The following is a 16,462-nucleotide window of genomic DNA, read 5'->3' as shown; positions in this document are numbered from 1 at the left end:
TTGAGCAGAACACCTCTCCACTACCTGTGTAACACTGGGTAGGCCCCTTAACCTCTTGGTTTTTTTAAGTCCTCAGTTGTAAAAATGTGAGGGTGCTATGAATTTATACTTGGGGCAGGACAAGGTCGAGAAGAGTGTGTCTTTGCTTTTACTCTTCCAAACTGGAATGTCTTCCCTCTCTTCCCCATGGGTCCAAATCTCACTTGTCCTTCAGGCCCACTGCCAAGGAGCCTTCCCTGATTCCCCAGTCCCCACAAATCTCCACCTCTTAGGGCCAGTGCCATACAACCTAGCTGTCTCTTACGTTAACCTTGCCTCTCAAGCCAATCTCAGAATGTGGGTCTCTCTTGCCCTCCTGTGGCCCCTGGGGCTGTGCCAGCCCACTGGCACACCCCACGTGGGGTGTCTACTAGACCAGGGCATGGGTGTGGAGGCCCAGGTGTGAGGGGCCAGGCAGAGTACCTCTGCCTCTACCCTGTTCTCCTCCACAAAACTGCCCCTCCTCCTGAAGCCTGCCTCTCAAGTCACAGGTTCCTTATATGACCTCACTGGGTAGTGATGACCTCACAGGCCTTCTCACAGTTTCCATGGCAGGGTAACTACGGAAACGTGCTGCCCTCAGAGAAACCTCCCTACCCTGCAGGGAACTTCTTTCCCTGGAGAAAGTTCTCCACCGGATACCAATCTCTTTGGTTGTCTGAGAGAGAATGTCTGACCAGATCTTCTATATTTACTCTAACCTGTCCTCTGTTCCCTGGGAAGGCAGTGCAGCAGGTACACCGAGACCAGGCATCTGTACAAGAGGCATGTGGTACACACAACCTCCCCTGGCTGCCACATGTTCCTGTGGGGCTTGCCCACCACGTACACCTGAACACTTTCCCAGCTCTAAGTAATACCACCGACCTGGGACACCTTCAGTGACCCACAGTGCTCACTGCTGAGGACAAGTGAAAGGTCATCCCTGGACAAGTGTGCAGGAAGGTTCTGATCTTTATAAATGCAGCCTTCCCCTTTGGGCTACAGGATGCTTCCATTCAGACCCTTTTCTGATTGGCCTCTTAGCAAAAACAAGTGCATTTTTGTTGGCAAATGGTAAATGGAGCAGTTTGAGGAAGAGGGCCACTCTTGAACCACACCTTCAAACCCAGGCACCTCTGTGCTGTCATGTAGACGTCTATATCGGTCCCCTCAGACACATCCCATACTGAGTTGCTGAGTACTAGGGGAGCGGGTGGTGCCATATTGATGGGAAGACCGGAAGAACGAAGCGGGGGGCGGTGATGAAGTGCTAATGAGACTGGAGGGCTGAGGAGATGGTGTCCCAGGAGGCTGGGTTGATGTGAGCCTAGACTTGGTACCCAGAACCCAGTTCTGAGTCTCCTGATCACTCTGCCTCAGTATTTGGCCTTGTTCTAATCTACATAAAAGTATCAGAGGGCTGGAGTTCAATGTGGTTGAAACAGGCAGTATAAATGGTGCCCAAGAGGGGTTGCCAAGGTGGGCGGGGTTCTTAACCAATTTATATTAGATTATTTTTTTCCAAAATTTGAGAGACATTTCCATTAAAGCCTCAGAAGTGACAGACTGCAAGAAATGTTTTCTCTGTTGTGGAAGGGAGAGATGGAGAGGATCATGATTGCAATTACTTTCGGGTTCTACTATTTTCTCTGGAAACGGTGAAGAGACTTCCTCATCTGCTGCAGCCGTAGGCTCTAGGAATTGCTTTTGCAGCCAGTGTCCCTTCTCTAGGGACTCATAGAGGTGATGGGCCAAGGCTGTGTTTTGGATGTCAAGTAGATTAAAGGTCTTCAGCCAGAAACTGGGAGAGACATGAGAGTGGGAAATTCTGGCAGGAGTCTATGTACAGCAGAAGTGACTGATCAGTTCTGATTTTCTTTGCAGCAGCAGTGGCTCCCGTTTCTCCTCCTACACCTGGTCACTACCATGTCCTCTACCGAGGGTGTGGAGAAATGCAGTTGGGCCGGCATGGGGAGACAAACTGCCTGGTTGGTGGCTACCGGGTCTACAGGGATGTTCCTTTGGCCACGCCAGCAAAGGTGGAAGCAGAGAAGCCAGTCCGTAGACATGCTCCCAAGAGAAAGCACTCTCCGGAAAGGTCAGATGAAGATCTGGGTTGCTCCAGACCCCAAATCCGGCGACTGTAGCATGGTGCCAGGAGGCGGACCCCACAGAATCTTGCAGGTGAGCCATCCTGAAGAGAGGGCAATGGTTTAACTGCCTAAGGCAGCGAATGCCTCTTCCTGCAGTGACCCCCACCCTCGCCCCCCCACTGCCCACTGCCACAGATTAGAATCTGCGTCGTTCTGTCTGAGCCTTCCCCAGACAGAAGCCTCCTTCCACACTAAATGGCCATAAGCAAGGAGCCTCAGAAACTGAGGTTTGAAATGAGAGTCTGCCCTGAACATCCCAGGGCTGAAGCTGGCCTGGAAGAAAACCTGACATTCCTCTGCTCAATCCTCAGAGGCCCCTGTGTGAGCTGAAGAAAGAAAAGTCTACAATCTGTGAGCCAAGGAGGATGCAGGAGCAGAGACAGGGTGCAGAGAAGCCTTAGCTGTCTACACATGGGCTCCTGCCCTGAGCCATTGTCAGCGGCCATCACCACAAACCAGCGGGGAGCTGGGCTTTTTGAAACTGAAAGCAGCAATCTGTGGCTTCCCGAAGAGCCTCCTGCCTGGGGTCTCAGGAGGCAGGATAGAGAGACCCAGGAAGACCTGCTCCCTGAAGCAAGAACAGGATGGAGAGTCAAGCAGCACGCACCCTGCCCCGAGGTTCACATGCTCCTTTATTGCCAGCCCTTTCTGTACCCAGTGGGGTCCCTTACTGCTCAATAAAATGTTTTTGTGTAACAGATTTCTAGGGTCGCCAGTGCTCAGACTTAGGTCACTACCCTTGTGCTAGGCACTCCTGCCACCCGGGAAAGGTTCCAAAGGTGGAACAGCTCCAGGGGGTGCCAGGGATCAGAGCAAAAACTTGAGAGGCTGGGGATGAAGGAGTTTGGGCACAGTCCCTAAAGCATCTCAGTGGTTGAGCTTCTGTGAGAAGGCACATCCCCAGTGTGTGTGTGTGTGTGTGTTGGGGGGAGGGGGTCCCTAGAGGAGGCAGCTAGAGGCAGGGCCTGAGGCTGGGAATGGGGAATGGCGTGCGGCCTCTGAGCAAGCACAGGCACTTAGCTCTTGAGGTTTCTGGGAAAGCTACAGCCACAAGGGCCACGAGATAAGGCAAGTGTAGCAGCAGAACCCAGGTGCCAGGTCTTTCCTCAGAACCTATACTTCTCCACGAGGCCGGGCCTTCCATGCTGAGGTAGGAGGGATTCTGGCCAGAAGGTCAGCCAGCAGCTCTGGGAGGAAGGTTGCTGTGGTGGGGGCTCTGCTGCCATGGAAATCACTTCATTTCCTTCCACTCAAATAGCCTGCTGACGGTTCCTGCTCTGTTGAGTAAAAGGGTCGCTGACTCTCCCCAGAAGGTTGTTCAGTTCACATCCCAAAAGTCCCTCTATTCAGGCCCTGGGGAGGTGTAGCGACTCCTGAGGGCGCTCTTTCCTGAGGCTGGCTGACAGAAGTGGGGGAGGTTCCTGATAGTTCCCAGGCGCTGGGTGAAGTCCCCAGAGAATGGTCACGCAGGTTTGGGAGTCAAGTAGGTGGAGAGAGAAGGTCGGGGGCAGAGGGCCCCTTCTTGAATCCAGAGCTCACAAGGTTACCCCCCCATTTCCAGAAACTATCTCTTCCCCCACACCAGCCCCCATGGCCCAGTACCGGGAAACCGGGAGCCCAGAGGACTTGAGGCCACAGAGACACTGGCACGCAGCCCTCGGGGGGGGGGCGGCTGCAGGCAGATGGGGACGAGGTGTGCTCCCGGGGGGCCTCGGGCTGAAGGTGGCCCTCTGAGAGAAGCACCCCAGCTTGGACCGGAAGGTTAGAGGCGGGGCAGAGCAACCTAGGGCGCCCCCTCAGAGCAGTGGGAGTGGGAAGAGGGGCGGGGGCGGAGGGAACCCGCGATGGGAGGCGAGTGGGCTCTCAGCAGAGGCCAGCTTAGCCCGCGGGAGCTGCCTCTGAGCAGGGGGCGGGAGGGCAGTGCCGCCCTGTGGCTCCCGGGCTTCGCAGATAGCGGCTCTCTGCACACGGGTTGCAGGGTCCTGTGACTCTGTATCCCCTCCCTCAACCCGCGCCCCTTGCGAGGCCGTGCCGCTGGGTGGCCTGTGCCGACGGGCAGAACCCCATCGCCCGCCCCTCTCAGACCCGCCTCTGCCCGCCTGCCTGGCCCTGCACAGCTTGCGGCCCAGGGGGCCTCGAAGGTCCCGGCGCACTCAGCCAGCGGCCTCTGTTGTGTCTGCTGCTCCTGCTGGATCTGCTGCTGCGGCCGGTAACCCGTGCAGACCACGCCGGGCACCTCCAGTACCCCAAGTCCGCGGGAGCGCACGCAGGCCCTGATGCAGGACTTCCCGCTTGTGGACGGGTGGCTGCAGTGTGTGCGGGCTGCTGGGGGCCGCTGGGGGCCTAGCCTGGCCCTGGGCAGGGGAGGAGGTCCGGAGCATGCAGAGCTAGTGGGGAGGCTCCCTCACACCACCCCTGGATGTCCTCTCCATCATCTATGGATGCCCTTCCCCTTCTCTGTCATCCCCTCCCTGGTGGGAACCCCTCAGCCCAGGCCTCAGCTGCTCCTAGTATAGTCTGTGTGACAGTGTGAGGTGGGGGACCCCCAGATTGGCCCAGGCCAGGCAATGTGTCCTGCCTGATCCCAAGACCTAAGGAGCCCACCCATTTGCCTTGACCTCCCTCCAGCCACAACGACATGCCCCTGGTCCTGAGGCAGTTTTACCACAATGGGCTACAGGATGTTAATCTGTGCAATTTCAGCCATGGCCAGACCAGCTTGGACAGGCTGAAAGACGGTCTCGTGGGCGCCCCGGTACCAAAGGGACACACAAGGTGCCACCATGGCTGCTGGGGAATGTGGGGGAGTTTGGGGGCCTCAGAGACCACAGGTTAGTCACATTGGAACTAAGTTACCATAGTGACCTGGAAAGTGCCATGCTATGGATGCTGGGGGCTACAGGGGTCACAGTGAGCCAACCTGACGGGCTTCCAAGTGCCACAGAAAAAGCAACGCATTACACGTGACTTCTGGGCACAGTGAGTGCTGTGCCAGCTGAGGAGGCTATGAGAAGCCCAAGGAGTTCCAAAGCCCAAACTAAGCCCTGGCCTTCCCTCAGTTCTGGTCAGCCCACGTCCCATGCCGGACCCACGAACGGGATGCTGTGCACCTCACCCTGGAGCAAGTTCACCTCATCTGCCTCATGTGTGCCTCCTATTCAGAGCTGGAGCTTGTAACCTCAGTTAAAGGTAGACGGGGGACTTCCCTGGTAGTCCAGAGGTTAAGACTCCACGCTTCCACTGCAGGGGGCTCGGGTTTGATCCCCAGTGGGGGAACTAGGAGCCCTCATGCTGCGCGGCACGGCCAAAAAAAAAAGGGTAAACAGACTGGTGATGGTAGGTGTTAGGGACTTCAGTAAGCTACCCCTGCCTCTGAAAATGATCATCTGACCTACCTGCCCCCAGCTCTCAACAATACCCGGAAGTTGGCTTACCTCAACGGTGTGGAGGGCGGCCACTCACTGGACAGTAGCCTCTCCATCTTGCGTACCTTCTATGCACTGGGTGTGAACTACGTGACACTCACCCACACCTGCAACACGCCCTGGTGAGCACAGTGCAGATGGTAAGGGCCCAGTGAGGCAGGGATCTGCCCAAGATCACGCTGGGGCCCAAAGCAAGTTTACCCCTGGGATCCGGCCCTGAACCTGGGGTGGGGAGGGGAATGGAGGTTTGCAGAACAAGACTGAATCCCCAGAAGGGCCCTCCTACTGCCAGGCACAGCCCATTTGGGGTCCCTCCTCTTGCACCAGGGAGTTGCAGGCGTAGACGGGTTGACAGAACCACTTTCTAGGCTCTTGTAGCCAAGTCATGGCCACCAGTCAGACTGCCTCCTGGCCATCCTGCAGGGCACAGAGCTCAGCAAAGGGTATCCACCCCTTCTACAGCAATGTCAGTCGGCTGACCGGCTTCGGCGAGGTAAGGACCCAGGTTCCATACCCTGCCCCACATCAATGTACAGCGCCGCCTGTTCCCTACAGATAAATGCACACAAGATAAATGCAGCCCTGATGCCCTCTCCCCGTCCTGTCCCTGCAGAAGGTGGTGGCAGAAATTAACCGCCTGGGCATGATGGTGGACTTGTCCCATGTCTCGGATGCTGTGGAACGGCAAGCCCTAGAAGTGTCACAGGCACCTGTCATCTTCTCCCACTCAGTTGCCCGGGGTATGTGCAAGAACACTCGGAATGTTCCTGATGATATCCTGCAGCTTCTGGTGAGAGACTGCCCTGGCCCTCAAACCTAAAGCAAGAGGTTCAAACCACGAGACCTTGAACCTGAGCCTCTTCTCCCTCAATTTCCTCAAACCCCAGGTTAAATATCTTCTGCCCCCAAAACCCACGGTCCACAGCCCCTGAACTCTTGAACCCTAGGTGGGGGTCTAGGTGGTAAGATACTCCTCCAAACCCAGAAACCAGGGCCAAGACACCACCCAGACCAGGGCTGTGGCTCCTCCATTCACACAAACCCAGAGAGGAGATGACTGTGACCTCAAAGCCAGGGCTGAACACCTTCTTCACAGGGGCCGAGAGAGTGAACAGGCAGGTAGCTGTGCTGGGGGCCAAGCTGACTGTCCACCGGTCCGCCCCTGCAGAAGAAGAACGGTGGCATCGTGATGGTGTCCTTGTCCGTGCAGGTGCTGCAGTGCAACCCGTTAGCCAATGTGTCTACTGTGGCAGGTGAGCCTCACCCTGGGCTCTCTGAAAACTCTGATTTGGAGCTGAAGCTGGGTCCAAATTTGGGGAGGACTTCAGAAGAGCCCCAGTGGTTTGACCCACCTGTTGGCAATAGGTACAGCTCCCAAAAACCCAAGAATGGACAGTACACAGCACCTTGGTGCCATGTGGAACTGGAGCCACAGAGTCAAAACTGAGATACTGATGGGTATCAGGGAGGCTGTCAGACACAGAGCCCAGGTGCTGCCCATCTGTGCCTCTGCAGGGGCTCCTAAAGCACACTGCCCCTACCTCTGACCAAGGGACTGGACAGCTCCTTAGGTTTCTGGGGTCTTCATCAGTTGTACTCTTATTCCTCTCTCATCTTCCACACCTGGGGAAAGGAGCCCCCACAGGTTCTCAAGGAGACTGGGAGGCAGGGTGAATCTTGGGTGGGAAATGGCCCCAACAGGGGCTCTGGGGTCCACTCCAAATCTGAAGTCCAATCTAGAGCCAGCTGGGATCACTTCAGATCAAACCTCAGGGTCCTCTAGTTGGTACTCTCGGTGCCAGGCCATGAAGGAACTGGCCTGTTTGGCCAACAGGCTGCAAAAAGGGGAATCAATAGAGGCCAGTCATCACCCCCACCCCTGCCCTGGAAGCCCCACACTGCTGACTTTCCATTCTTCAGATCACTTTGACCACATCAGGGCAGTCACTGGATGCAAGTTCATTGGGATTGGGGGAGATTATGACGGGGCTGGCCGGTGGGTGCTTCCCCGTGGCTTGTCTCAGGCTGGCTGGGCAGCAGTGGGGCTTTCACAGCCACCATGCCCACCACACTGTGGTCCTCATGGCCTTGACCATAGCCTCAGGTGTGCTGGCCCAACTGGTATCTCCCCTCTCCCAGGGTCTGCTTCCTGGGCTCTCCTGTCTATTTGGCCCTACTCTAGGTCATTATATTTGTCTAAAACACCACACAGAGCTCATCTGCCCAGCATCTGCGCCCATCCAGTGCCAGCAGACCCATGGCCTCTGAGCAGACTCTTAGCAAGGTCTGGGCTGGGCTGACCATCTTCTCTGCCTGCAGTTGGGCCTGTGCATGCAGGGGGGTCAACCCAGTTCTTAAAAAGCTTTTCTTCTCTTTATAAACGGGGGCAAAAATTGCATTCAGTGAAAGGCATAGATCGTAACAGTACAATTCGATGACTTTTGGTGAATAGTTGAGGCGCTTTTGGGGCCTTCCTCTGAAGGATGAAGAGCAGGAGTGAATCATTTACTCTCTCCAAGTCTCCATTTTCCATATCTGACCAGGGCTGGGGTTCAGTGGACCCTGGACACATAGGGCTTTGGTTCTGACTCAGGACTAGGGAACAGGTCTGAGGCCCAATAGCTGGCTGGCTGGTGGCCACACAGGTTCCCACAGGGGCTGGAGGACGTGTCCATATACCCGGTACTGATAGAGGAGTTGCTGGGGCGTGGCTGGAGTGAGGAAGAGCTCTGGGGTGTGCTTCGAGGAAACGTGAGGTGGGTCTTCAGACAGGTGGGACAGGTATGCTGGGCTGGGCAAAAGAGTAGCTCTGAGCAGGTGGTCTGAGCAGGTGTACACGGGGGTTCTGTGAGAGGTGCTGCCCACTGACTGCCGCCTCCAGGTACGGGAGGAGAACGAGGGACAGAGTCCCTTGGAGGATGAGTTCCCAGATGAGCAGCTGGGCAGCTCTTGCTGCTCCGTCCTCCACGTCTGCATCAGAGAGAGGATCTGGCTCCAGACCAGAAACTAACCAGAGCTGCGGTTTGTGGGAATCCCGTTTTGTCACCTAAGTGGTCATTCTCAAAATCTTGCCCCCACATGGGCCCAGGCCTCACAGTTATTGCTGTCTTCCCAGTCCTCATTGTTTGGCTCTGGTGATCCAGTTAATCCTGCCAGATGTCACTTTGGCAGCCACAGATACCCCACAAAGTTTCCTTGCATGCGAGCACAAACATTTCGTGAAAATAAATGCTTTAGAAATGGAATCAGCATGAGTGTCCTTCTCCGTGGTGGGGTCTGTGCAAGCTCCCAATACTGGGGTTTGGTGGGGGACCCTGCAGTTTAGACACTGGATACTCAAGGAAGACCCATTGGCAGTGGCCTGAGGAAACCCAGGTGGCTTGGCTCAGCACTGGAAGAAGACAGTGGGTGGCTCTGGCTGCAGGAGGGTGGACCTTACTCGATTCCCTCTGTGTAGCTCACCTCAATCCAGATCCTGACCCACTGAGTACCACCTGGGGATCTTTCAGGTAATTCTGGTTCAGATGCCCAAGAAGAGAACATGCCTAGATCACAAATGATCTTTGTACCTATCTTTGCCCAGAATCTCAGGCTACTTAATGGGCTATGGACCTCCAATGGCTAGACTGCTCTGGATGTGGGCACATCTCCTCCCCTGTTCCTCAGGGACTTCCTCTCTAATCAGTTCAGGCTACTTAGACAACCACCCCATCTTCCCCCAGTTCATTAATGATAATAGCAACTGCACTAATTATAGACAAAATTGAGTTAATACACTGAGTTAATAATGAGAGGTAGGGCTTCCCTGGGGGCGCAGTAGTTAAGAATCCACCTGCCAATGCAGGGGACACAGGTTCGAGCCCTGGTCCGGGAAGATCGAACATGCCACGGAGCAACTAAGCCCGTGCGCCACAACTACTGAGCCTGCACTCTAGAGCCCATGCGCCACAACTACTGAGCCCACGTGCCGCAACTACTGAAGCCCGCGTGCCTAGAGCCGGTGCTCTGCAACAGGAGAAGCCACCACAATGAGAAGCCTGTGCACCGCAACGAAGAGGAGCCCCTGCTCACCGCAACTAGAGAAAGCTCATGTGCAGCAACAAAGACCCAACACAGCCAAAAATAAACAAATAAATAAATAAATAAAATTAAAAAAGAAAAAAGATACAATACAGTATTGTTAACCATAGTTGCCATGCTGTAGCTTAATCCCAGAATGTATTTGTCTTGTAACTGGAAGTTTGTATCCTCTGACCACCTTCACCCATTTCCCCCCCACCTCATCCCCATAGGTTAAAATTTTAAATAGAGAAGCCCAGATAAGCTTCAATGAGAAGATGACATCTGAGTAGAGATTTGAGTTAGCCAAGTTGGTATCTAGTGCAAGAGTGCACATGAGAGGAAAGGGCCAGTGCAAAGACCCTGGGGCAGGAGCTTGTCTGGTGTGTTAGAAGAACAGGAAGGAGGCCACTGTGGTTGCAGCACAGAAAGGAGAAGAGAGTAATGGAAGTCAGATACACAATGGATGGAGAGCAGTAAGCAGATAGGACACAGTGGTCAGACCCCGAATGGCCTTGTAGGACGCTCTGCGGGCTTTGTTAGCTCTTCACGATAGGAGCCAGTGAAGGGTTTTAAGGAGAGGAGTGGAATGACTGATCACATTCCCCATGATCACGGTGACTGCTGTATGAAAAACAGACTGTGGGGGCCACAGTAGACACAGGTAGATCAGTTAGAAGGCTCTTCAGTCACCGATGTCAGAGATGATGGTGGCTCAGGATGGAGAGATAGTAGGGGAGGTGGTGAGAAGTGGTCACATTCTAAAAATATTTTGAAGGTAGAGCAACATGAGTAAATCGAAGAAAATCAAAATCCCATGTCCCAGAGATAACTGTTAATTTATTTATTCTAAGCAAACATGGTCCCCTCTAAAAACCACAAAGCTTGCCAAGGATGCTCTTCTCAGAGGTACTAACTTTTTACTCCTCAGCCTACTCTGGCCTGGCCTCCCCCTGTGCCACTCCCAAAACTGCTCTAATTAAAGTCACCAATTACCTCAAAGTGGCTCAATCTACGAGACACTGACCTGTCCTCCATCTTGTTCTGCTAGCAGCACATGGCATGGTTGAGCCTCCCCTCTTCCTTGATCTCTCTCCTCCCTGGGTTTGTCGACTGTACACTCTCCCAGTTTTTCTTTCTACCCCTGCTTTTCAGTCTCTTTTGCTGGTTTCACCTCCTCCCCTCATATGTTGAGGTTGCTCCTTAGTCGTGGGCCCTCTTCCCTTCTAATTTCACACATCATCCCTCACAAATTTATTCACTCCCATGGTTTAAAATAGTGGCCATGATCATCTCCAAAGGCATCCCAACCTCACACCAACTGCTCAAAACACATTCCCACTCGGATGTCTTAAGGGCATCTTCTACTCAACATGTAGAAAACAAAGCCTTGATCTTCCCTCCTAAACCTTGTCCTCTGTCTCCAATTATTTATTCAACAGACACTTACTGAGCCCCTAAGATATGCCAAGCACTGGTAGGCACTAGAGATAAAATGATGAAAGGGATACTTACAAATATGTTATAGAAAGGGAACTTACAAATATGTGTTAAATTAAAACTGTGTATAGTGCTATGAAGGAGCAGTTACGTAAGGCTGTGGGAGTCTATGTCAGCAGGGAAGAGACTGATGGGGGTTGAGGAGGGCCTCCCTTAAGAAATAATCTCTGGGGACTTCCCTGGTGGCGCAGTAGTTCAGAATCCGCCTACCAGCACTATTTACAATAGCCAGGATATGGAAACAACCTAAGTGTCCATGAACAGATGAATGGATAAAGAAGATGTGGCACACATATACAATGGAATATCACTCAGCCATAAAAGAAATGAAACTGAGTTATCTGTAGCAAGGTGGATAGACCTAGAGTCTGTCATACAGAGTGAAGCAAGTCAGAAAGAGAAAAACAAACACCGCATGCTAACACATATATATGGAATCCAAAAAAAAAAAAACAATGGTTCTGATGAACCTAGGGTCAGGACAGGAATAGAGACGCAGACATAGAGAATGGACTTGAGGACACGGGAAGGGGGAAGGGTAAGCTGGGATGAAGTGAGGGAGTGGCATGGACATATATACACTACCAAATGTAAAATAGCTAGCTAGTGGGAAGCAGCCGCATAGCACAGGGAGATCAGCTCAGTGCCTTGCGACCACCTAGAGGGGTGGGATCAGGAGGGTGGGAGGGAGACACAAGAGGGAGGGGACATGGGGACATATGCATGCATACAGATGATTCACTTTGTTATACAGCAGAAACTAACAAACCATTGTAAAGCAATTATACTCCAACAAAGATGTTTAAAAAAACAAACAAACAGAATCCGCCTGCCAATGCAGGGGACACGGGTCTGCTCCCTGGTCCAGAAAGATCCCACATGCCGCGGAGCAACCAAGCCCGCGAGCCCACGAGCCCATGTGCCACAACTACTGAAGCCCGCACGCATAGAGCCCGTGCTCCGCAACAAGTGAAGCCACTGCAGTGAGAAGCCTGTGCGCTGCAACGAAGAGTAGCCCCTGCTCACCGCAACTACAGAAAGCCCACGCGCGGCAACGAAGACCCAACGCAACCAAAAATAAATTAATTAATCAATTAATTAAAACTTATATTAAAAAAAAGAAAGAAAAAATCTCTGCTGGGAATTCCCCAGTGGTCCAGTGGTTAGGACCCTGTGCCTCCAGTTCAGGGGGCCTGGGTTCAATCCCTGGTTGGGGGACTAAGATCCTGCAAGCTGGCATCGCAGCCCAATTAAAAATGAAATAAAATAAAATATAATAAAAGAAAACAAGAAAGAATCTCTGATTCAAGGTCTAAAGGGTGAGAAAGTGTTTATCAGGTCAATATGTGGGGAGAAAATTTTTCCCATTTCAGTAAGTAGCACCTCCATTTACCCAATTACACATCCTTAACCCACATTCCCCACATCCAATTCATCTCTATCTCCTATTCACCTCCAAGCCATCACTAACCTTCCAAATATGACTCTAACCTGCCTGCTTTACTCCATCTACAAGGCCACCACTGTGCACAAAGCCAGTCTCCTAATGAGTCTCCCCAAATCTACTCCTGCCCCCTCCTATCCATTCTCTTACAGTAGCCAGTATGGTGTCTGAAAAAGGCATCTCTGCTAACACCACTTCTCTGTTTATACCATGCAATGGCTTCCCACCAAGTTTAGGATAAATCCCAAACAGATGATGGACTGGAGGTTGAAAGACAAGAAGGAGGTAGGATGTTAGGTTAGAAAGAGGGATAAAGGGTCTAGGCAAATGGCAAAAAGGGCTGAAGAGAAAATGATCAACACTTGTACAACAGTCCTGATGCAGGCAGGAAAATGCAGGAATAGTGAAGGAATACCAATAGCCACTTTTTATTTCTGCAATGCCTTTGCAATTCCCAAAGTGCTTCATTTATAACTGTGATTCTCAAACCGAGCTGTACATTAGAGTCATCTGGAGAGATTTTAAAAACTACCAATGGCCAGGCCTCACCCCAAGCCAATTAAATCAGAATATACAGTTCACTAGGGCAGGAATTTTGTCTGTTTTGTTCACTGTCCATATGAAAAGTACCTGGCACATTCATGGTGCTCAGAAAATATTTACTGAATAAATAAATGAATCCACCATCACCTGAGATCCAAGGAAGAATTCTTCTCAAACCTTAGGGAGTAACCAGGCAACGTCAGTTACCATGGCAGCCCTGGGAAAAACATTACCGAGTGACACTAACACTACCAGGAGCCTACATTTGTTTCCACAATAAGTAAACCTTTCTCATTTCTAAAGTACTATACTGTGAAATATGCATCTCAGTCACAACTAGAGGTTACTCAATGTCTGCTGTGAGCAGGAGGAAAAGAGAAGGGCCTTACACAGTATCTAAAGCAATGACAAGAAGAAACTAGGGGCCATGGGCAGAGACAGGCTCAGACAGGCTCCAACCCCTATGACATTCTGAGGTGATCACTTTGTAAGGGCTTGAGCATGAGAAAGCAGCCACTAACCAGCTACTCTTGTCTCAAATATTTGGAGAAAGTCAATGCAAATACATACCTATGTATTATTCTTCTCTGATAATTCTTTCAGTGTATCCCTTCTGGCTTTGTGCAAAGCGATTCTATGTTTTGTACCTATGTATTATTCTTTTCTGATAATTCTTTCAGTGTATCCCTTCTGGCTTTGTGCAAAGCGATTCTTTGTTTTGTACCTCACCGCTGCTGAGCTCTACAGATCCCGCTCCTTCCACACAGTTCGCCAATTCCGCGGGCCTTACTGTGTCCAAATGTTTAAAGAGAAAATCCAGTTTGTTCATGTCATGGAGTGGGAGAAAAGACTAGAAAAAAAGGCAATGATGAGATTATGAGGTGATGAAGGGCCTCTTACCATGGTGAGGAATTTGGATTTAATCCTAGAAACAGTGGAGCCACAGAGGTTAAGATTTAAGCCAAGGGGTTTCTTTATACATGGTGTGAAATGCAGAAGATGTATTGAAGAAGTAAGAGTAGCGGACAAGAGAACAGGCTGCTGCAACAAAACAAATGTAGCTATAGTGGTGGCCTGGAGTAAGCTGGTGGCAGTGGAAGTAGAAATGGTTTGAGACGAGATTTTATGCATTAAACGGATTCTAGCTTGGGCAACTAAATGTCAGTATTAATCCTGAGATACAAAAATACAAAGAGAAGTAGGCTTGGGGTAGAGCAGGATGTAGAAGACGATGACTTTAGTTTCTGAAAATGTTGAGCTTAAGGTGCATATGTCACCCTTAAGTGAAGAAGGCCAATAAGTGGTTGGATGTATGAATCTAGAGCTTGGGAGAATGTAGTGAGGATACAAATCTGGAAGTCATCAGAATATGGAAAGTAATGACAGAAATTAAAGTCAACCAGTAAGTGAGAAGAGAGCCAAGCACAGAACCTGAAGGATATCAACTTTTTAGGTTAAGCAGAGGAAGAGGGACCCACAAAGAAGGCTGAGAAGGAGCAGCCAATGAGATGAGACAACAGCAAAGAGTAGTATCATGGAACTTGGGGAAAGAATTACTTCAAGGAGGAAGGAACAGCCATCAGCACCAGATGCTGCTCAAGGTCGAGGAGGATAACGAGATGATTTCAGAAAAGTTTGACTTTAAAAGGAGAAAGAAACAGCAACAGCTATTGAGAGTCCTGGGATCCAGGGAAATATTAGTAATATTAAATGTACATACTTACAACAGAAAAAAGGGAGAGACTCAGCTGAGTTTGAATGCTGCTGGGAGAAGGAATGAATTTATATAGTTTCAGGTCAAATAAAGAGCACTATATCATCAGATGGAAAGAAAAAGAATAAAGATGAAGTCTTAGGTACACTCATCCTAAGTGCTTAATAGAGAACCAACTGGATCTGATTAGGGATCCCTTTAGTAACACGCATCTAATTAAATCTACATCAGGCTTCCATTCTGAAGGGGAACAGAACCTGAGTACCATTCCTGTCTCCTTTTCCTTTTATAGCCCTCACTATCCCAGTGAACCACCACCTGGAAGGAATTTACAACCTGGGGAAATTAAGCTCCTCATATGGTTATTTTTCTTATGTTCTTAAACTGTAGCTGTTTATACTCTTAACATAAAGGATCTAATACTTGTTCTTGTAATTTTCTTTGGAAAAATGTGTCTCTAATTTGTCAAATGTACATTCTTCTTCAATGAAATTTTAAGCCAATTTAGAATCTTTCATTTCAAAGTTTTGTCTTTATATTAATAACATATGTATTTTATAACTTTTGGCAAAAAATAAACTGTATACATAGAGTAATGACTCACTAATTCACCTTGTTTAAAAAAGGACTCCATTCTGATAATAACCAGAGCTATCAAAATAGCAAGCAAGTGTTTAAATTTGAAAGACACTAATTCTTTTCTCTCTACCTTCCAAATCATAGATATTATTTCAAAACAAACAAAACAACAGAGAACCTCCTCTTTAATTTTTAGGTGAGGAGATCCTTATTAGAAATGTTTGGCTGTCTTAATTAAATGGGAACTTTAAGGCTGATGTTGCTCTCAAAATTTACTCTCTTCCAGGAAAGAACTTACAATCAGAATATATATATATATATCTGTATAAATTATAGATATATAATACATATATAGAGACATACACATACATATATATTGCAGTATAAGATCTCTCAAAATTAGCAAAAGTGCAGACATCTTTTTCAAGATACATTACTGACATTACTGTTTTTCTGTAGCATTTCTTCATCACTAATCTAACATTATGCCAACATCTTAACAATAATGAGAACTAATCTTTCTCATCAGAATGTATCAACACTGTGTATATATAGATATACATGAATGGGTGAAGCATAAAGTGGAGTCTGTGACCCATAGGCAGAAATCAACAGAATCTATGTCTAAAGGAAACAAACCTAAATAGAAATTTGGAGATAAAACTGGTCCAGATGTTATCTGCAGACCACACTCCCTGTACTTTTTTCCAATAATAAATAAATGATCCAAATAAGATCCTGGGACACAGTCCCTTCCACTTCCCACCTTGTGCCTGTATAAACAAATGCTTTGTAACTGCTTCTAAGAAGTGTTCTGATTTATTTATAGCTATATTTTAGAGTTATACTTATAACAGATGCTTCATCTGAGGAGCTGATAGCCTTAATGCTTTGTATTATTGATCTGGGCTCTGCTTTTGACCCTACTTGGATGCTGGTTGCTACGCAAGTCTCCAAGTCAGCCCTGAGGATGGGCTGCTAAAACTTCAGGAATGACATGCATGTCTTTCTCCTTCACTGGCAA

The 16,462-nt window shown here is 49.8% G+C and overlaps 2 protein-coding genes and 1 pseudogene across 10 annotated transcripts in view; 2 read left to right on the top strand and 1 right to left on the bottom strand.

Annotated features, from left to right (window-relative positions):
* Nucleotides 1–16,462, bottom strand: part of BBS9 (Bardet-Biedl syndrome 9) — a 479,004-nt gene that overhangs the window by 37,709 nt on the left and 424,833 nt on the right. The gene's annotated exons all lie outside the window — the stretch shown is intronic.
* DPEP2NB (DPEP2 neighbor) lies at nt 708–2,168 on the top strand (the record flags this gene model as incomplete). The annotated part of the gene is made up of 2 exons (XM_082632892.1): nt 708–774; nt 1,906–2,168. 2 exons carry the CDS (start codon nt 708–710, stop codon nt 2,166–2,168), a joined length of 330 nt encoding a protein of 109 aa, XP_082489018.1.
* Nucleotides 4,436–8,737, top strand: LOC309810251 (dipeptidase 2-like; annotated as a pseudogene). Its single transcript has 10 exons — nt 4,436–4,476; nt 4,803–4,929; nt 5,234–5,363; nt 5,580–5,721; nt 6,023–6,092; nt 6,213–6,389; nt 6,768–6,852; nt 7,520–7,595; nt 8,245–8,380; nt 8,481–8,737. The product of its transcript is annotated as a dipeptidase 2-like (transcript).

The sequence above is a fragment of the Mesoplodon mirus genome (assembly GCF_964341445.2).
Source record: "Mesoplodon mirus genome assembly, chromosome: 9".
In the NCBI taxonomy this organism is placed as follows: Eukaryota; Metazoa; Chordata; class Mammalia; order Artiodactyla; family Ziphiidae; genus Mesoplodon; species Mesoplodon mirus.
Note: the sequence above shows the minus strand (reverse complement) of the source record. Positions and strands in the feature narration are given on the sequence as shown.